Genomic DNA, 23,387 nt, shown 5'->3' on the forward strand with positions numbered 1-23,387 from the left:
ACGGGATATCAATAAAATTCAAGGCACAATTATTATTCACAGAATTATTCTCCTTTGAATCTATGGGCATATTTGATTGACAACTGGGTGAGGTAGTCAATAACTTGAAATCAATCTTACTCGTCTGTTTTAATTTCAACACATTAATTTGGGACTCCACTCAAAAAGGCCCATGAAAGATAAAATGTAATAAAAAAATGTTTCTCTGGTGGCCGGGCAATGTCAGAAAATAGCAATTATTTTTGATATTTCGCTATGTTTTAATTTTTGCGCATCATGCGTTGATGTTAGCTACGAAGGTAAGCAGTCATTTTCTAACAGTAGGTGTGAGTGTCATGCATTCTTTATGATTAAGCTTGGCCGCTGGTCGATTTTCATAGGATAAAATCAGAACAAAGTCTTCGATGTTCAAATTATTTGCAGTTCATTAAGAGGATTCAATCATTCGACAGAGAATTCTTTTCTATTTTTGCTATCGGGTCTCGGAAAGCCATCGAACTAGAACAATCGCATCTCGTTTTTTATTATTGACTAGAAGAACCAAAATTTCTAGATGTAGTCACGGACGATAATTTTTGGGGATGAAACAAACACTGAAAACGATTAAAGAAATTTATAGACACGATAAAAAGCTAGGTTAAGATGCATACAAACAAAGGCAGCAATGATGACAGCGTAAAGCCAAGTATAAAATTTGAGTATAAATTAATGGAATTGGGCTAATATAAGATAAATGAACCTAAAAAAGCACCAACGTACATCGCAGCAAATTTACTTGGCTAAAATAACAAGCAAATACGAAGGTTTAACGTTGTATAGATAATAACTTGAAGACTATAACCTTATCAAGTATCTCGAAGACCAGCTATCTATAGCTACGGATAGAGATCATCCAACACTTATCAAACACCGTCCTTTTGATACATGCCTCATGTTCCAGCGACCTTCAAGACACATTTATAATCACTTAAATCATTAAATATTACAAAGATTACCGAGTAACACTACACTAAGAAAAAGCTGCAGCTATGAACAATAACAACGTATATACGCGTAACAAATTGCATGTGACACAGCATCGTTGCAAGCATCCCCCCAACATACCAGTTTATGGTACATATATATGAAAAAAGTTGTAATATTTGTTGCATTTTCAAAGTATGGACAGCCAATAAATTGCATGATATAATTCATGAAATCAAGAACATCGAGAATTTCTTCATGCATGTTTGTCTTCCTTACCGAATGAAATAGTGATAATTTGACGAAATCACTAGTGATAGTTGGAATAACAGTGAATGTGATAGTGATGAACGATTAAAATAAAATACATCGCATTAACCGATGCTTAATTTAAACCAGCTACTTTCCTTTCCCCCTACAAACTTATTTGCACTAAAAAATGAATGTTGTTCTGAATAAGAGAGCGAGACTCTAAAATTATGTTTAAGAGGACAATATTTGCCAGCAAACTTGAGAGTTGAAACTGCAAAAATATCTCATAACAGTAGCCGGATGCAGAATAAGCGCGTATTTTCCGCCCTTTAACTCGTACAAATTTAAAGTTGTACAGCTTACGACTTAGCTGGCAATTCGCACGAAATTTTGAGATTCTAATTACGGAAATAAATAATTTTATAAAATGTCTCGTAATAAGTTTATCCAGTTTTGCCCTCAGTTACTATTTAGCTGTTGGCTATTTCATAATACAGAAAACAGTGAAAGAAATCTACAAAACTTGAAAATTGGCAACGAAAACGGAGGAACGGAGTAGCACTCTAGTCCAACAGTACACGATGCACTTTAGCAGCAATAACATTATAACGATATTTATGTACATTGGCACTCATTTGATTCAACAAACTACCTATCACATATACCGTATAGAACGAATAACTATGAAATCATGAGCAATCATCAAACGGCTAGGCTATTATTACAATAAAATATTAATGTTAGCTGTCCAATCGGCAATGCTCCAAAACGATTTTAAATTATTTATAAAAAGTTCAACAATATTATAAAGTTTTCTTGTCTCATCGTGCAGCACTGTTGGGGCGTCAAGACATTCACGCGGTACGAGCGTCACAAACATCATTAGAATGATGCGTATACTTCGAAATTTAATGAGCTCAATTAATGTTTGATAAATTCGCTAAGTACAGCCTTTGCTCAAGGTGCTTGCATAAATACAATTAATTAATATCTAGTTAAATCAACATCTCATTACGCAATAAGAACTTCCAGAGAACAGCCGATAAAAAAATAATCGGCATGCCTCATTTGGGACAAAAGGTCGGTGGCGCAACGTCGTTAGCGCTCTCCGCTAGACCTGTCGTTTCGAATGTTCTGGAGATACAAGCCGAAATTTGAGGCATTATTATAATTCATATGCGAAATAAAGTTTTAAGATGAGTATTGATCCTCCTCTAACTGGCAAACTTAAATTTCAAGTTGCAGCCCACAAAATCAAACATAGATTGGCGCCGCTGAATGAGAAATGATTAAATTTAATTGACGAAAATATAGATACTATTGGATAACAAGTTAATTTTACACAGCTGTGGGTGCAGGTTGCTCATGGACCGGAAGACTCAAGGTTCTGCTAGGTTCTTGTGATAAGATATTCGGGTTCTTGCTGCATATTTGGAGAGAATAAAGTCTAATCCGGTCAGCCGGATCCACCGACGTAACGTGATGAAAGTTGCACGGCATTGAGATATCATTTTTGCGAGGAGCTTTGTACTTAGGCAATTTTTCTTTATTCTTGAGCTTCTTTTTCTTACCAGGAGCAGATAATGAAATATTTTCCGGATCAGACGTCAGAGTTTCTAACTGTTTATGGAAGGCCATTGCAGCATCGCCTTCATTATACGATAAACCAATTTTACGTCTGTGGTCAGAAGACAAGAACATCGTGTGGAAGTGAGGCTCTTGAACTTTGTAAGAAGTCAAATTATCTACAACGTCCTTCCACAGTTCAAACCCACTCTCTTTCTCAGCTAGAATGATCTGCAGCTGACGCTTAGCCCTACTCTTTGTCTCGCCCAAGTCCAGGAGAATTACTGGCACACCCGTAAACTTGAGATTCCACTTGGCATTTTTGCCGTCCCCTTCTTCAGTGTAGAGGTTGGCCATAGTCCTGCACACCCAAACTTGAGTCTTGTGTCCCCTGAAGGAGGTCTCTATCCTAGCGACCACCTGGTTAGTCACAGCGAAGTTGTCCTGGTCGATCATACTGCAGGACGACGACCGGCGTGTTGCACTTAGAGCCCTTGGAGCCTCGTACAGCTCGGTGATGCGACCAGCAGCCGCCTCCTGCAAAAATGAACATTCTTAAGTAAAGTCAAGCTAATGTTCGTTCGTTACTATTGTGAGAATAATATGGCAATATTGTTTTATACAAAAAAAGTAACCGCCTTTTTAGCTTTATATTTATGTTAATGAAGTTTTGCAGCAATTTGCGATCAATTATCTGTTTAGGGCGAAAATGGCAAAACATGGAAAAATGTAAAAGATACTAGAAGTGTACGATAACGTCGTGCCTTATCAAACGAGAAAGGATAATAAATGAAATGATTTTCTGAAATAAGCATCAGAATTCAATACTCCAACCACAAGAAGTGAGTCGTCAATACGTGGAATATGGAACCGAGAACAAGTCGAAATTTAATGCTACGTCACGCTGGGGTCAGCGTCATGATTGCACAATACTCGCAGACTGCACAACGCACTCCACCTCCCAGATATGAGATGACGTAACTTGTTTCTCTAGCGAAGGTGATACCTTGACAAAGATCAGGCTGAGTTTCCTTACTTCCTTCCTTCAGCACTAGTCTCTAACTCAACTAAAACGAGTCTCTAACTCTAACTTTGCTAAGGTGATTATGTCACCTGCTATGTCACCACAAAAACTGTTATAAGTAGCAGCTAAACTACCAATTGTCATTTAGACATTCACCAGACATCACAAATAATCAAGCAAATCATAAAATTTTTATAAACCAATAAATACATATGAAATTATAATACGCCCGGACGAAAGAAAGATGCAAAGGAAGCTGAATCATGTGTGTGAATGTAAATGAAAACCGTGTGTGTTAGTAATGTGTGCACACCTTACGCGTTTTAGTAGCCTCGGCCCTCGTATAACCGTTTTGGCTCTCGACACCGACAGTGTGTTTAACTATTCCATGTTGAAACGTTGAGCCCAATATGACCAAAGAACGTGACGCCTACCTTTTCTTAGACAGATTTATCTAGAAATAAACGAAATTACTAAAATGGTGTCACGAAATAACATTCAAGTCTGAGCAACTGAGTGGCATCTAATCGCAAAGGAACAGGACGTGCAAATGGCCGGCCATCGACTGTACAAGGCTACCCATGCATGCAGCTGGTCTGACGTTGAATCTGTCCTTGTTCACATAAAATGTTGCTGCGCGTCTCAAGTTCAAGTTTTTCTGCGGATGCTTTTCATAGTTTCCTTCCTGATTAGGATTGGTCGGCAGCGAAGGACACCTTAGTGAGTCACCTCTCCAATATCGCAATTTAATATCAATACATACATATTCAGCTAATACTCGGAACTTGGTTAAGATGAGGCGCGTCACTTTCTTGAGGATGGGCGAAAACATTACTCAGCTAATACAATAAATTCATGGTTATGAGCGGTGAGTCGTTTGCTTTAGTCTGACAAAACTAATGTAAAAAATCTAATATGAAATAGGTTTCAAGTATGCACGCTTAATTTTGAGAAGTAACACTATACAGCAAGAGGTTAAAAATTAAAACTAAATTTGAACGAACATGCGAGAGGGAGGAGAGAAAATATAATAATGATATATTAATAAAGACGAGTTTCTACTAGAGATGATTTGTTGTAATACATGAATAATAATAATATCGCTACGGATTAGTAAAGAGAAGGAAGAAAGGTTCACAATGAAGGCTCAGCAAGCATGCAGCCCTGTAAGTCCTTGCAGTGCCAGAGGTGCCAACTCAGCAATGCACTCTCACGGGAAGGAACAACTGATGTCACACGATGCATGTATACTAACGACACCTGGAGGCGGTAGTATCCGTCACAGGCACACCCAAGCAGGCATTAGATGCGTTAAAGTTTTTGGGATTACATGGTCATGAGAGAAATCAGAAATTGCTATAGAGATAGAGAACTAGCTAATCTCAAGTGTTCCTGGCTTCCCTCGAAGATGGCTTACAAAATGTTAGGGGGCAGAGGTGTTATTCAAGGAAAAGGAGAATGCGTTAAAGTTCGACAGAAATAACAAGATTTAATACGTGTCATAAAGAAACCATAGATCACTGCATGCAGAACACAGCAAATTGCTCAAGCAAAAAGTAAAAGAACGAAATTCACCTCTCGTCGGCTGACGTCCTTCCTGATATCAACAGTAGAAGAATAGATTGGCTCATTGCTTGGCTGTGCAGCAGTCGGCCTTGGAAGAGTTTTGGAGAAATTTTGCGTTTCAACACGTTCAGTTGTACTGGTGTTCTTTAAAGTGTTGCATTTCGTGATTTGAGACATATTGGAATCATCAATATCTTCGCTCTCGTCATCATCAGGAGTCTGGAACACGAAGAGATGTGGCGTAGAAGCGTAGTGAGGGGACCGGTGCTTCGATGATGTCACCTCACCTAGAGAAGACACTCCTCGCATGCCACTATCGCCATTCAAGGCAGCGACGCCTCCCACGTCATGGTTAACTCTGGCTATGCTATAGCTCGAGCCCAGCCGCATGGAAACGTGTTCGCCAAAGTTAGGCGTAGGAGCCGTTGGTGTAGCGGCTGTGTCGATGACGCTGTGTCTGAAGTTTGTTGGTACAGGCGTGCTTATCGTCGGGGCGTTTCTAAAGACACCAGGGCCTCGTATAGCCGGAGTGGCCCTTGACAACGTATTATATTTGATTGAAATTGAAGCATAATCTGTGCTGCCAGTGGCAGGTGTGTAAGCTGGGGTGAAGGATTGAGAATTTGGAGGAGAGGAGCTCTCACTAGGATATCGTCTGAGAGTGTGGTATTGCTGTGCAGGGTACTCGAAAGGCTGATTCGCCTCTGTTAAAAGTCTACCCTCATTGGAGTGCAAAAATGAGGAAGATTTCTCGGAACCGGAGCCTGAGCACGAAGAAGCAGCGGAAGATGCACACGAATGAGTGGACGCATAAGAAGACGTGGATGAAGCTGATGATGCGTAACTAGAGTTTGGCCTCAGCGAATTTGGGTAGTTGGCAGGAACGTTTTCAACCTTCTCCTTCATGTTGCAATATGAAGGGAAACGAGTGTTGTTATCAAAAATACACTAGATTTGCATCAGCTCACTTTTTAACTTGGAGAGCAAGTCCCGTATAGTTTGATACAGATTAAAAAAATAAATGATAATGTTGTTCAAACCAATTTACTGGATCAGGCGATGGTTAAGTAAATCAGCTCACGAACTCAGGTCAAGCAAAAATAGCACAATTACATGTGAAGATTCAACACGGACTTCAGAAAAAAGTTAAAGATGTTAAAATCCAGATATCGCTGTCAGCAACGATTAGGTGAAGTAGTGAGATTCTCTTTACAGCTCCCAAGAACTATGCTTCAAGTATGCTATTAATTACAAGCCGTTCAAGCAATAGCATGAGTATCAACGAATATAAATAAGACACTAAAGACAGATTATATAAGGTAATTCACGATTGCGGTTAGCCTAACTAACAACGATCACCAATTTCCAATGAAGTAGAATAAGGATCACTCACACTGTATGTTCACAGAAGTGCAATTAAAGCGAAGCACCACACACTGGGATAATATGTAAGCGGACGGGACATAAGCAGAACAAAATCACGAACAGCCTTCTCCGAAGCTGACCGGGCAATGATGCTCTGCCAGAAGGCAACCTACACGATGCGTAAGACAAGCCCGACCAATAAGCGACTAGCTTCGTGATGTCACTCAGCGATGGCATAAGCTATTGGACCTACACGATGCGTAAGAGAAGCCCGACCAATAAGCGACTAGCTTCGTGATGTCACTCAGCGATGGCATAAGCTATTGGCTCTGCCAAATTACACTATCGCACCCAAAACTGCATGGATTGTAGTAAAATTACGTACATTTAAGTGGTTTGTACCTCAAAGGGTTATTCGATGAAAAATACAACAATTACAATAGTGCAAATGTTTCAAATCACATAGTGTCCGAAGACGTTCAGAGTAGCAGACGAGTGGATTATTTCGCACCTAATAGTTGGCAGTAGATCACATCAATCGAGGCACTAATGGAGACTTCCGATTGGTCATTTGCGGCGTGACGTAGAGATGGCGATAGGTTTCTTGGATGAGTGCAGAGGAAGCCTGCACATGAGAAAACAAAAATTAATTAAAACAAGATCCGGCACTGCTGAGCACCGATATAGAATACTTTGAAGTGTTTTGTCGAATTGTGGAGCTCACAATCATGACAAAATTATATCAAGGTTGAATAAAAAAAATTCAATATGTTCAATTTAATTTTCACACAGTGACAACACTTCGGTAATGTACTACTTTGGAGGATGACTAACGCATGTTGGCACAAAGGTTCGCAACACGCGTCGCCTATTTCAGTATTTTTTTCTTCTCAAAAACCAAGAGTGACCTCGGCCGCAGCTAACGCGATCACTAATTCGTATACGGTTTACACTAAACATCCTTGTAGGACGGAAACAGAAACGGAAACGAATCACGCATCATAGTGATGTGCGTAGCACGCAGTTCCGCTCACGTGGAAATTACCGTTTTTAGAAGAATCAAATTGCAGGTGATTGCGGCAACTCACTGGACCTCATATCATAATTGTGGTAACGTAAAGTTTAAGTGTCGTATAATCAAATCATTTGTAAAACAAGAGACTCACATCACAATTAGTGACAGAGATGTAGATGCATTTAAAAAATGAATGCGGAGTTAATTAATGTGTAAGTACCATACATAGCAGCTACAAACCTCAACCTCTTTATCCCTATTCTATAAATCTAAGCGGCGATGTAAGAACACTTCACTAGAACACTGCGTAATCAGTATTGCACATAAAACGTGATCACACTTCTTAGCCAAGTTGAGTGCCTGGCCCAAGCGAATAGCATTATATATACCTCTACGAGTGCACGCATTACACATACAGATGCAGTACATGATTCAGACGAGCGGAAGTTCACAATAGCTGAACAGCATGCATTGCTTCTTTGGGGTTCAGACAGGGACAATAAAAGTGCAGAGGTTTTATTCTGTGTTCACTGCAGCAGAAAATAACCGAAGGTAATTAAATTGGGCGATCCTTGTATCGAAATGAAGAGCTACAAACATAAAACAAAAACATGACCTCCATGTGAAAGAAATGCAAGAGAAAAACATTCGAGCTTACGAGGTTGAAAGTGAAGAGATGTAAGTAATCTACGTCTTTGACAATTCCTGAGTGCAACATTCACGTGTGGTCTATGCAAATATATTCACGTTACGTGATCCAAAAAATTAAAGCATAGGGATCTTGAATCGCTACTGGAATATGGATCGCTGGAATTCGAGGGATCTTTTCGATCCAGCGGAATGCCAATAAGCAAATAAAAAACATATTAAATTTATACACAAGACCACTCTGTTGAAACTTAATGTCTGGCATTTAAAAATCAACCCTAATTATGAGGGTAAGTAATAAGAGTGCAACACTCTAATGTTGTCATAGTTGCTTTAAGTAAATTTTCGATAGGCGGTTTACAACCAGTATCATTCATTTGCTGTTAAGTAAAGCATGTTACAAATTTTAAGAGTTCAGCGTACAGTGATCTATAAGACCCTTTTGCACCAGGGCCAAAGAGATTTGTATAGAATGTAATTGTTTATTTTAAAGTAGCGAAACAGCATCGGAAAAGCTTCAGGCTTTACCAAACGCGAAAAGCCGCATCACTTTCGCACAATATTTATGTATGTCGATTTTTAAACAAGGCTGGAATACTTTTATTATGAATCTTAAAATAATAAAAGCAGATTCCATCGCAGATTCACGCGTATAGTGCAAAAATTTCTGTAATAATTGTGTGATTCGTCCAATTAAACCGAATCTTAAATCTCAAGCAAGCGATAAAAATCAGACAATTGAGTAAACTAGCAACTGACCCTTGGGCTCGCATTCTTGCTTCAGGTACTCTGACCTGACACCACGCGCACCATGCCAGACCTCCCAAACGTGTTTCCCTAGACAGGCTTTTGTATCCTAGAAGTTCGGGTCAAGTCAGAAAAAAAACAAAGAATACACTTATTCAGGTCACATAACTGAGAAAAAGAGAATAGTTTTGCTTTTCTCTCAACTTTTTCCTGCTGACATGAGACAAAGAGGTATATATTTAGATTGTAGACTACGTCAATCAAGAGCATAACTTAGACAGTGAACAGTTACACACATATTCCTTTGGAGCACGTTCAAAGTTTCATATATGCACCGATGAATGAATTCATGAATCACAAGAAACAGCTAGTACAGAATTGGATGAGCAATAGAGAAAAGAAGAAACATGCAGTAGCTATGTCTGGACGGCGGTAGCGGGAGCGATGTATTAAATGGTTAGGTATCGGCATCAGCAGCGCTGAGGTGAAGAACCTCGGAGCAGCAGACCGGTTGCATGAAGGTGCAACAACAACGGCAACTCGGAGCCCATCGATGCATTGGACTGTGATAGGGACTTCCATCGGGTCATCAGAACATGTCGTCATGCAGACGCGTTTATCGAGTATTTTCTATGGCAGCTTTCGTTGAAGAATACTGCGGTATGAATTAGCAAACGCATGTTACTATTTAGTTAATTGGCAACCACTGGTAATTATAAATTCCGATGACTTTTCACAATTTCAGCAGGAATCATAGGCTGAAGAAATTAAATAACAAATATGCGTGATGGAGGTTGAGAGAATAATGGACTAAACTTAAATTAAAAAGGTACAATTTACTTACGGATTCAGATTTACGAACATTGAATGACATACTTAGACAATTTTGACAAGTTAAAATTCGTGTCTTCAACTAAGCATAGGGTTCCAAATGAGTGAGAATATGACAAGATAAAAGGCTTCAAGCGCGACATTAAGTGCGAGCTTCACGCTTCCTTGGATTGTAAACACGTAGTAACATTAAGACTAGCGGGCAATAATACTGTAATTTATAAAGGGCAAAAGGTAACTGTAACGTTAGGATGTAAAAATTCGAAGGATATTGTAGGTTGACCCGCGCACAGATAGCCTAATATCCTATTTTCTTGTTGTGGTGGCTCGCAAAGAGAAGACGATTGCTTTTAAACGATCGTAGACGACTATAATTGCATTTAAAATTTGCAAATAAGCTCACAAGTGACGAATGTTGGGAAAATAGTCGCTGGAAACAAAGAGTCGCTCTGCGTGCCTCATCAAATGCATGCATGAATATTGAAAATATTTTTCAGTAAAATTACAAGAAAATACGCAATCATGCTCGAGATTTATACATTATATGACGCAACAGCTAAAGATGTCCTGTTCGCAAAAGCAACAGTTACATGTCAAGTAACAATTTCGCGTGTCAACCAATTAATAGCTGGACGTTGACAGTAAATTGAAATGACGACTGACATGTAAATTTCAACGTTACCAGTATTAATATTAATGGTATTTGTAATGCATTTGCAGAGTGATAATCAATGCTAACTAACAAATAAAACGTGACTTAAAGCAACGGAGTGTGTGCTCATTATGGTCATTCATTAGCAGACTGTTCTCCATCATGACAATGCTTTGCTTATTTTAAACCTCTCCTGAGCATGAAAGATCCCACAATTGGTATTTTAAAATAAGTTTATACAATTCGTGCCATTTATTCACTGACTACCCTGACTAAAAAGCGTTCAGTTAAATTGTTGAATACAAAAATTAAGACGAATCGAGGACACAGAAATCGAGAAATATTACTATAAAATTCTTAAATTGATTCATAAAGAGCGCTCCCTTTAAATTGAACGTGATTCCAACTCATTAAATTACAAGAGATCGAATGAATTGACCAGACTTTTAGCGTGTCAGGAACAACGTGGTCCAGCACGAGTGTCTGGAGTATGTCATCTGCATGGCAGCCCAGTTGTTCACTTGATCCTTTTGTATGAAGAAAAGTCGAAAAAACGTTTCGCTGATAGGGAAATTTGATTTGATATAGTTGAAGTTAAGTAGAGTGTAAAGATCGAATCAATAGAATACATTATAAGGCATGAAATAGAATTTGTAAAACATGATTTGGATACCTGTCGACATAAGAGTACACTCGTGAATGGGCCGTACATTAGTTTCCATATAACACCTTTAGGGGAATTGTGTAAATTTCATAAATAATCATGTTAATGACATGAAATATATTTGGATGGGCAAATCTTTTTTTTCAAACGTTAAATTAGATAATTTAGATTAGTAACTGTAAAAGTATATAGCTCAACGCAACAACATATTGAAAATATATTAAATTTTGATAAATATATGACTTTTATTGAAAATAGTCCTGTAAAATGTATGTATTATGCACAGTTATCACTTTCATGGGGCGAAGTTCATATTGAGTAGTTAGGTTTTACAATACTTAGTGCGCAAAGACAAAACACGTCGAAAAAATTTCACCATATTTGTTGCATGCCCAAGAAGGCGATGAGCATAAATAAAGCACGCGGTGTGACCAACATTTTGGAATTCAGTTATGCAATCGGCGACAAGTAGGAGCCTTGTACAATTACTGGCTACTTGGTATTCAACCATTGCGGCATCACTGCCTCTCACAGATGGAAAGCCTGGACATAAACTATCCTGCCAAGCCGATCGTGCGACGCGGCCTTCAACCTTACAAAATAGTCGAACAGAAGAGGCGGTTACCGTTGTCATTAGGGCGGCCAGCGATAAAACGGCGATAATTTCGTATACAGCTGAAAAGATGCTGTAACACTGTGCATTGAGGGTGAAGGGTAGTGATGGGTGAGACATGATGTGGGTTTTGATGTTCTTGTTAAAATTTAGCTTGTGATTTTTGGGAGGTGACGAGTGACCCAATTTTTTAAAGTGAGACCTCGCATGCATGGCGATCAGCTGCGCATCGAAAGTAAAGAACATGAAGCCAAGCACAGACTTGGACGGCCAAACACTCGCCTGTGTTAATGGTAGACTATTTCATAGAGACCGAAACCGGAAAATGGAATTGAAAAAATGACATTAGAAATAAAATTCTCGTTTATATGAGAGAATATTTTAGGCTCTCTACTATAAGAGCCGGAGCCAAAATATGGTAAAAATTGCGTCATTAACCGATGCTTCACAATAGGACGAAGCAGGATCGTAATTATACAGCGCATAAAGACCAATAACAACAACAACAACAAGTTCAACCTATAGAAGCCAGTGGGGCCATACTTTAAAAAATCGCTAAGTGAACGTAAGTACTTACGCTCTATTTTCTTGTCCATGATTGGTGGATTTTGCTTAAAAGGTCGTCAATGATTGGTTCATGAACATACGATCTCTTAACTTTTTTGAAAGTATAGACTATAGAGCCAGGCGCGCGGGATGCGTCGTGACAGCGGCGGAGGTTCAACGCGTGACACAAGTGCGAGCGTCCGTCCGCTATTCTGTCGCTGCAATACTTACGGCAGCACTTAAGATAAGAAATCTAAATTAGGGGTGAGGGTTTTCCGTACAAAAGTTGGTATTGAAGGTTTGAATACATGAAATTTGAACGAAGACTTCAAAAATATATGAAATGGGTAAATACCAAGGAGAATAAAAGATATCGGAAAAACGGCCTCAGTATTTTAATATACGGTTGATTACTCAATGAACTAAATGATCTTATCAGTGCTCATTATGGTTCACATTTCATAAAAATTTTCAGAATAACAAACCGAATTGGTCGTATTACATGCGCGGATAGAAATGCATGCACGGGGCGGGTTGAGAGAGAGCTGACGCGTGACACGCGAGAGTCGGCTTGCGATTCTAATTTCGATCGTCAATCAAGTTTTATACGCGTTTAATTCAGTTTTGATTCACGATCAGACGTTAAGGCATTGAAAATTCATGACTACAGATTCTAATTTTCAATCATTTATTATAATTTGTAGCAGCATTGAGTTTCGCAGTATAATTGAACCCATAAAAGCGAGCGCCTCACAAATAACTATAGCGTCACATGCCTCATTGATCTAATACTGAGCATTACGGCATTTGCGCGAGAGGATTACCACGAAGAAGAAGAGACTACGTCACAAGAACTACGTAACGTCAAACGCTCGGCACGACAATGACGGTTGCCGAGTTCCGCCTCACGATCGCACGCCGTCCAACCAGGAAGCGAGCAACGTACAGCAGACAGAAACATCAACGTGGTGTTCATTGTCGGGACTTTGTCGTGGTGCTGATGAGCAGAATTCAGTGATTCAGTAATGAATGAGAGAAGCTAAATTAACATGACGAATGCGCCACAGCACAGAGTGTTTATAAGAACTTTAGATGATTTTCAGAGAGAAGAGATTATAAAGTAAAACTGAATATAATATCACAGTTTTTAGGGCGATGGCAGCAAATAAACGAGAATGACAATGATAACTACGCACTATTCAGTGACCGGATGAAGGATTGAGTGCAGTGTCGATGTTTTACTCGCATTGGTCGAACTGAAAAAAACGGGGAAAGTTAATTTGTTCAAGAATCACTCAAATGATTCTTATAATCTCACACGGAAACATAAAAAGTATTCATTAATCCATGTCCGACATGAATTATCATAATTCTAGCATATATTTTACAATGTAATAAATATCCTGGGAAGGAATGAGCGGCAGCACGGGTTTTGCCTTTACTTGCCTATACTATTCGACGCACACGCAGTCTGTGCTTAACGTTTATGGTGAGAAGCCTTGCTCTATATACTGAACATATGCCACGCAGTGCATGCAGTTATTTCGCCTAATACATTATTGAGGTACACTACGCACACGCCTTGCCACGATTTCTTTGTGTTTGCTGTTGGTAAATCATGAAATTGTTGTGTAGTGGGTCGGATTAATGATGTAGCTATACCTATAACCCATCGTTATATACGTCAACAGGCAGTTACGGAAAATCAAAGCTGTAGACGAACATGCAATAAAACTTGAGGGATATAATTTGATAACTTACAAGGTACGTTTCAAGGACGCTTGGGCCAATACGGTGAGAGAAAGTTCTATGAATTGGCTGAAAAAAAAAAACAAATCGCCGAGATTGAATAAGATCAAGGTGACAGATGCATGCACGCTGAAAATCTGCTTTGGTCTGCTTTGCGAGTGAGCTGCCAGACTGGCGATAGGTAAAATTGGACCGTCAAGTCAACAAATACGCCAAGTTTGAGCCGAGTCGATACTCTGAAGTCGACAAAAATTACGAAGTCGGCGTAACACAAGCGTAACACAAACATACATTCTCAACTAAAACAGCACTGTTCCGCCGATAGCTGGTGTTATAGATCGCTGTGTTTTTCAGTTCATCGAGAATTTTTCAGAAGCTCTTGCTCTTTTTGAGTTTCTGACGTTTCTTGTGTCCTTTCAAGCAATTCGGTTCGGAATTCAATCGCTTTAGAAGTCCGCTCACCTATATAGGAGCGGATGAACGTTAAATTCCGGAGTCCAACTGCACGACCGATTGGCGATATTTATCATTGATTATTTAATCAGCACCTACTTAAGTTAAAACCAATATGAACAAACATTGATACTCCGTGCTCAATATAAGTATATTTGAAACGCGGATTTAAATTACATTATATTTTGTAGGTTGATTTTGAAATGAAAAAGCAGACTTTTCCATGACCAAGTAGCGAAGAAAGGAGAGCATGGGCCAGCAGCCACACGGCAGGTAGTTAAGAAGACCTATCCTCTGGCCAACCCTCTCAGCTCTCAAGTGGGTCAGCCTCTCATGCTCTCAAGTGGGTCAATGGAACTCACCTTGCTGACCCCCGGAGCGTAGCCTGGATAAAAGGCACACCCCAGGATGTCGAGGCCAGGCCTTCGGTCATAACAGGCAGTGCTAATTCCAAGCCGATACTTCATCATCAAGGGAGTATTAAGCGTATTTCTAGGCTCCGAGCAACGAATGAAAAAAGCAATCATTAATTTCATTAATTAATTTCATGGCTTGAGTCGTGACGCGATGAAACGTTACAATTGGCAGTGATATGCCTTCAATGCAATTTTATTCCAGCCGATTTTGGTCTATCAATTCACTAATGGAGATTTAACTCGTAATAAAGAATTGTGTTTGAACTTGATTTAAGCATATTGACACAACGAGCTTACATTACTTGGAGTAAATCTCAGGGATAGCATTCTTAAAAATTTCAGCGTTGCGCCTTGTTGCAATGAGGTCACAGGGATATGCCGTTCTAAGGGCGGCTAAAACCGTCATCGGACATCGGGAAGAGGCCCTGTCGAGGAGCGAAGCGTGAGGCAGAGGAAGGTTTGGGCTATAGCCACGCCCTACACAGCCTCGGGCAGCAGCGAAGACGTGGTCGCGAGTTGTGGGCATCATCATCAAGCTTTCTCGGGCCGGTGTACTAGGCGACAACATTCCAGTCATTTGAATAACTCATTCCGGAGTTAAATCATTTCTGAACATCCCCAACTCCTGCGAAGAATGTGTTGCAGTATAGTGTACCTGTAGCAGCCTGTTATGCCGAAGGTGTATACAGTACATTAAGCTCTCTAACCCAACATTGTAATATTTCATTTCAAATGTAGCCAAGAGCGGTCGTTAACCTACAATTCACGATCTTCGTAACACTTACTATGCTAGCAATTACTTAGGTCTAGATCAGTGATTCGTAACCCATAGTACGCGTACCACTGATGGTATGCGAGAGGATTTCCAGGAGGTTCGCAAACGCATTCAGGATCAGGATCGACTTTCACTTATTCTTTAGTTCAGAGAAATTTATACTGCTTACAACAAAATACTGGGCAATGATTTTCTAATGTTACCATAAACCTTTCAATTAGCCCAAGTGGCGTACCGTTCAATTCAAGCAATACAATTCCTTAATGCGCTGATTATTCATAATTGGCACATTCGGATAGATGAATACAATACACCACATTCGCAGCTAACATGTAGTATTAGTAAAACACGCTGACTGTGCGGCATATCCAAGTGATACTAGATCACAAAAAGTTTGGGAACCACTGACCTAGACCCTACAACAGAATTTGCTGAGCCTCAACTAAGAAAATAACGACGAAAAATAAACAAGCTAGATCGAGGAGCTCACATCGGGCAAGCGTCTTGGCTCTTCGCCAGGACAGGTTTTCCATGGAGGGCTTGCGCACACATACGTTCCAAGCAGGGATTTTTCCCGAGTGTCTGGTCAAGATGTTTCCTATAAGGAATAAAGATGCGAGTGGGACATCGACTAATAAAGAGAAGCAATGAGCGCGCCAAACAACGTTGAATGAAAGTAGAAGCAGAGAAATGTCGAACTAATGGCAATGCAGTTCATTTGTGCTTAAAGTCTATTATACAGAACCGGAAGTAACAAAAAAAAAATATGAAAAAAATCATTCACCAAATGAATGAGTAAAATATTAGAGTAACACTCTTCGCAGGAGTGTAGTTTATTGGTCAACACATTGACTGGGTTTCCTAATTTACTGAAACGAGAAGTATTTTCAAATCAGAAATTCCAGTGCCAAGTCGGTGTGATACTTGTCCAATGCTTGAGAATGGAACAACAGAAAACTTGGGGAAAGTAAATGCTAAAAGGAAACCCTGAATATCCTTATTAAAACCCTAAAGAGTTCAGAGGGAATGCTTTGGAGGTCAAAAACCACCTCAACGTATAATTTACTAAGCTTGAGAGGCAATTAACGAGATAAACGCATGCAAATAAGGGGCCCAAGCCTCTGCATTAGCGACATTAATTTCAGGCTGGCAGCTCCTTCAGCGCATGGAAGAAATTTAGCTTGACACTTCATTATATTAGACGTCTGGGAGTTGTGAATCGATCACTGTAACTTACCCCCATAAAATAGATTGCTAACGAGAGATCTCACGCAACTTTAATGCTTTTTATATCTTCTACATGAACAACGAAGAGACAGTCGTTGCCGTTTTCTATGGGAAGTATAAGAAAGCCGTATATTCTAGGAACGCAGAAAATACGTTAATACTGCATATGTTCTCAGCATCTTTCTCCATTGCTTCACCACTTACCACGATAGGGTATAGAAATTAACTGCTTACAATAAATGTGCATCCATCACTTAATGACGATTAGAAGATAAATATAAACTTTATAAAGAAAAAGATACTTGACATTTTAATTCTCCTTTGATACTTATTGTGATTTTTATTTTTACTTGATAATTCATATATTTTGCTCTTGAATCCCAGAGATGAGAAATTTTCCCTTTTGGCCCAAGCAGCATGATCAGAGGTCTTATTCCACCTGGACAAATCTATTTACGATTAGACAAACGTTCTTAAAATTTAAAGAATGATTAAGATTAAAATGTTACGTCTTTGACAAAAAATGTGGTAATATGAAAGGTTTTTGTGGTAATGTGTTTAATATTCGCTTTTAATGTGAAATAAAGCGACAATTAAATATTATGGGCAGGACTTTACAATGAAAAGTAAGTGAGAATTGTCATATATGTAGTTTATTTGAAGTATTGCATACTTCATTCTAATGTTAGATACTTATTTTGGCATCGAATTAAATTTAACAGAAAATAATATAATTTTTTTTTAGTCGACGTATGGGCACTTGTCGGTGCGGATGCAGGGTACGGGAGCAGGTATAATATACATGTACAGTTATATTTTACACTACCGCCGCACTTTGCGTTGTCAGTGCTCGATCGTGTGATATATGAGTAACTGTGACAAGAAGGGACGAGCATATTATTTCCGAATATTATAACGTATAGGAGAACATATCCTGGGACCAGAGAAATGATTTATTTAACCGAGTGTACACATCCCAGGTTACCTTATGATTGACGACTGTCATTAAGAAGCTGTCTTAATCACTATGCGCCATTAAAACAGCTGCACATATTAATTATTCCATGGTATATATGCATGTTGCAGTGAGCAACTTCAGATGAGACTATTCCTTTTCATACAGTTTATATATACTCGTATGTCCTGAAATGTTCCAGTTAGCATAATATCTGTAGTAGCGCGATGTATTGTATTGACTATAGTAGACAATACAACCAATTAAAACTCCCTTTCTCAGGTCGTTTTTTCACAAACACATCGAAATATTGACTTAGTAAAACCTCCGTTACCCAGTGAAAATTTACAGACGCGGCAGCTTCTGATTTGGATTACCAGAAGCTGGGGCGACTCTAAATTTTGTTAGGGTAGCCGCAACTATGGGCGGGTCAAAGGCGAGCAGAACTTCTCACGAATACCGTATCGGGTAAGTGATCGACGACTGGAACAGTTAAAGTCATTGTCCTACACAGGAACCTGCGATGTCACTTCACAGTAGACGGTCGTAGAAATTTCAACTCATTATCAAGCGCCTGTGCTTCGGAACACAAAAGTACATATTTCTTCCACCTCATCCCGCGTCGTCATTAATAAGTACGAACATTGGTCACCAATAACACATATGAGAACTAGAGTTTGAATGGAAACGTTCAGTTAACAGTATATATCGTAGAAAAACTGGCAATATTCATTTTTTATGGTTGACAGATTTTCAACTAAAATACCACCAGAAAGAAAGGTTTCTTGTAAATAAACTTTTCTTAAATTGCAAATCTTTCTCACTAAACGTGACTTGAAAACCTACGTTTTTTTTCGTTCCCAAGTGAAGTTCGATGGGAAAGAAATTCAACACAATTTCGAATAATTTCTTCCGCGAACACTTGGAAGCATTTGAAAAGAAAAATATCCATTGAAAAAGACTTTAGACAAGTCCCATTATGTTTCATTCGAACGTTCATTTTTTGAGCACTGATGAAGAAAGTGATTCTTAAATACTGACTGCTAAGCATCTCCAATTGTTTTGTCTGAAGAAAGTTGTTTTTGCGCCGTGATAGCAGCGAGAGACGCGGATTGCGTCATGCCAGTGGATGTTCGTCATGCGAGCGCCGTATGATGAAGGAACCACAAACTCTGACAGTGAGAGGAGCTGTAACCGTGACACAGCACAATAACATTACATGCGAACAATATTAATATTAATAGGGATGTTTATCAACAGTAGCGAGACATTCACACTGAGTTAGAAGGGTTAAGAGATTTCAGTGGGTCCTTCAATCGATATATTTTCGCCTTTATTATGATAGACTGTAAAAAGCTTCTATTCTCATTCTATCGAATTAGTGAAACTAAATATTCATTCGTTTTCAGTGATTTCATAAAATAAATTTGTTAAATTTATTTAACTTAATATAAATCATACTGAACAAATTCACAGTGAGAATTTGTAGTCACTGCAGTACAAGTTCTCCTAAAAACGGGATCGTATTTTTCGCAAATAAGCGTAACTATATGATTAAGATTTATTAACAGAGGTTTTTAAACCAAAATTCTAACTGTGATCCTAGTACTACTGTGGTAATACTGCTACTGTATCACCAGTAAAATAATAGGTCAAAGAGTGTCGTCATTTGCAAGCCTGATAAGAAACTACAAAACCACAAACAGCCAATGCCACCACATGCACTCTCACACAACACTCGTGTGTTGACCTTCCCAGTGCGTAAGTATATGCGCATTTACGCACGACTCCATATCCGTTCAGGACGGATTCTCAACACGTCGGGTTGTCAGTGGTCACATCTTGCGCCCCTTAATTCTTACAACCAAAACCGACTAAAATGAAATAAGCATCTATGCCGAATTTTATCCTAGTACTGGTAGTTCTGCTGTCAATGCTCTAGCTCCTTCATCGCTTATTAGAATAAAACCTTGCTGATAGAAAAGAATAAAGATGGTAAAATTGCGATGGATTTCAGAGAGTTTTGATTATAACATTTACGATTCATCAACTCGATAATAATTTCTGTTTCAGATAGCCTTTTCCAAAAAAATTCCACTTGCATAAGAGACTTCAGAGTTTTGCTGATAAACAAAACTGATTGGATGTCAACATCCCGTGAAAAAAAATGAGGGGCTGAGGAAGTTTCAATGGAATCGGCGGGCACGACCAGCGTTCCCACGCCTTCAGGATCTATACTTTCAAAAAAAAAAGTTAAGAGATCGTAAGTTCATCAGCCAATCATTGACGGCCTTTCAAGCAAAATCCACCAAGCATAGACATGAAAATAGAGCGTAAGTACTTACGTTCACTTAGCGAATTTTGAAAGCATGGCACCAGAACGTTCCTCTGCATCAGAGACTGGCATCAACAATACACTACAGTGGGCATGATGATGACCTCGCCGGTGGCACCGTATATGCATAGGATTAATTTCGTTCTTGCAACGTGAGAGTGAGCTGAGAACTACAGCGTTATATTGTTATAATCTATATGCTTATGAATAAAATGTAGAGAAATTAATAATCAGTAGGCTTATAGTATTATTTGAAAACTAGAAAAGATTGTTCTATTTAACATCCTTGCAAATTTCGGTAATGAGTTCTTTCCGAGGTGGAATGCGTCATTTTTGTACGTGTGGCGGTAGGACCAAACTAGCAACACCCTCGACAATTGTCGGAAAAGAACACAATCAATCACGCACCTGCTGAAATAATAATGCAAGTTAAGAGCGTTCATTTACACAAGGCAGCCGTGCAGTCATAAGGGCAATGTAGTAAACATTCAGTAATTAATATCACTTCCACGAGCGCGCTTCATTAAAGTTCTGTCGGACAAAGAGTGAATGATGACGATGCAAGCTTTATTCGATTTTCTGAGCTACTTACATTAATGTTACGCAGATAAGCAAAACAAAATTTACAATAGTTATGTAGTTAAGCTACACAAGATAAGTTTAACTATTCAATGCTAAAACAAAAATGAGAACGGGTCTTAGTTTGCGCAAGATTACAGCTATTGAGTACAGGGTGTTTCAGAATTAAGTAACCCTTTTAATTTGTTAATAAATAAAAAACTAAGAACGTTATGAAGTTGAAACTTGTTTTATTTAAAAGAAGAACATTTTCATGGTAATATTGCATCATAGTTACGTCATTACCCTGTATAGCTTGCTAAATTTGTGTTTAATTATCAAGCCTTAAATTTTCATCATGATTCGCTACAGCAAAGAAGAAAGAACAAAAATTATCGCTACAGTCAATAACGATGTCAATAACAGAAGTTCAACGTGATTACAGGATCCATTTCAAAACAAGGATCCTTCAAAAAACACATTCATAACGTTCTTAGTTTTTTATTTATTAACAAATTAAAAGGGTTACTTAATTCTGAAACACCCTGTATATACAGATTGTATATACTCAATGAGAGGCAATATTCGATGATAATTTTCGATGTCAATGCAGATACACACAAGAGTTTAAGACAATTTGTTGCTGACAATCAATTATTTATCTGGCTTCAAGAGATTAAGTACAAATTAAAATTATACAATGAAGAAACAGAACTAGCCAGCTCAACAATGCGCAAGTCGTTTCACAACGCATTAAGCTAACACGACAAACCGCGTAGAACACCGACGTAAACATCTGAGCAATCCGAGTGTGAAATAGAGTATAGTGTGTCACGTACAAGTCGAGTAGGCGATATCTTGCCATTATATCAGACGCAATCCTGCCCAGCACTGTTATAATGACTCCAGTTTCTTGTGTCGTGACGTGATGCAACAAATTGATTATATGTATCCTTATGTCTCCCCTTCTTTCTCCGCTCATTATGAACATGATCCATGAGCAACCAAACCCTCAAATGGCGTTCTAATGATGCATAGAAATACACGCCCCTAACCCGCTCTAAATCAATGCAAGGCGGACTCGGTAAAATCATGTGCCACTGTAATTAATTGTACTGAAAGCCATAGACTGAATTAGGAAGAAAAATTATAAACGAATTTAATTAAGTTTGTTCCAAAAGAAAATTCGTTTAAATTAAAAATATTAAATACCAATTATTTAAAAACATGACCAGATGCGATGCAAGGACATGACATGAGCAAAGAAGTTTAAATAGCATAAAACTATTGGTACAGCTGACTTAATTTGATGATTTCTATCAAACCTTATCAGGAATCTGCTGAAGGCAGTAATTTATCATAGGCGGTGAAAGACAAGAATAAGTGCCGTCGTCGAGAGAGGTCTGGGCAAAACAGTGAAACTTGATCTACTCTGCAAGTTGTGAGACATTAATCCCCAGACAGTGGGAAGCTTCAGTAACACTCAACCATCCAAACAGAAATACGCTGAAAGAGAGTGCATGGTTCTGGGCAGTCGGCAGTCAACTGACAAAAAATTCCATTACACAAGCGAACAGCGACCGGCATAAGCGCGCAGCCTTTAGCGCACGCAAGATGTGTCGGTGACTCAAAAGGGCATGAGCGCATAGAGTCTGCTTGAGCAGCAGACCAAATGGATGGTCACAACCGCGTGTAGATGAACTCGGTGAAAGCACGACGTACACTAGACATCGAGAGAGAAAGCGGTGGCGAAAAGATGGTCATATATTAAACAAAAGTTCCATCTCTAAGTCTAATTAGATTTCCGATGAAATTTTTAATATTTAAAAATGAGATAACAATATGCAAGTAAAATCCTGTTTAAATGAAATAGGCCCCAAGTTCATCGCTTAAGCAAAACCCATAGCGCTCTGGCTGATAATAGTAAATGCATATCAAGAAGACGCAAGTCACGGAGCCGTTACGCCTTAACATTTTTGTGTGAACAAGCAAACGATGAGTAGCGGATTTGACTGCATTCAGTCAAGTTGTTTTAATGGCGAAAAGTGATGCTTTCGCCGATGAAAGTTTGCCTTTCGGATGGGTTCAGTTCACCAATATCCAAACTGAGACCTCTTATGGTACTTGTACAATGAAAACCGTTCGATGGGTTCTAATTAGACTACCAATACTCAAACGGAAAGAAATTTTTTCAGTAAACTTTCTTTGGTACTACAAACTAAGTAGGGAAAAATTAACTGGCCTCACACAAGGTTAGACCTGACAACGCACTGTCAAACAACAACAGAGTTAATTGGAGACATGCACACGAGTGTGTTGAAAGGCCAAAAATTTAAAAACAAACAGAGCAGAAAAAAGTGTCGATCTCTTCGATCTTTTTGTAATGTAAAAGGTCTTACTTGCAGACGCCCCTGTACAGCAGCTTTCATCGAAGTTAGGCATGCCCATCGGCGTATCTATATAGCAA

At 38.9% G+C, this 23,387-nt stretch overlaps 1 protein-coding gene across 1 annotated transcript in view; it reads right to left on the bottom strand.

Annotated features, from left to right (window-relative positions):
- Positions 1-598: 598 nt before the first annotated feature.
- Positions 599-23,387, bottom strand: part of LOC108672472 — a 28,126-nt gene continuing 5,337 nt past the window's right edge. The window contains exons 2-3 of the mRNA XM_018160137.2: positions 5,381-7,361; positions 599-3,318 (exon numbers count right to left, since the gene is read on the bottom strand). Of these exons, the coding sequence (XP_018015626.1) occupies positions 2,554-3,318; positions 5,381-6,277 (1,662 nt within the window). The 5' untranslated portion in view covers positions 6,278-7,361 and the 3' untranslated portion in view covers positions 599-2,553. The remainder of the gene's footprint in view (positions 3,319-5,380; positions 7,362-23,387) is intronic.

This window comes from Hyalella azteca, unplaced genomic scaffold (genome assembly GCF_000764305.2).
Source record: "Hyalella azteca isolate HAZT.00-mixed unplaced genomic scaffold, Hazt_2.0.2 contig7236, whole genome shotgun sequence".
In the NCBI taxonomy this organism is placed as follows: domain Eukaryota; kingdom Metazoa; phylum Arthropoda; class Malacostraca; order Amphipoda; family Hyalellidae; genus Hyalella; species Hyalella azteca.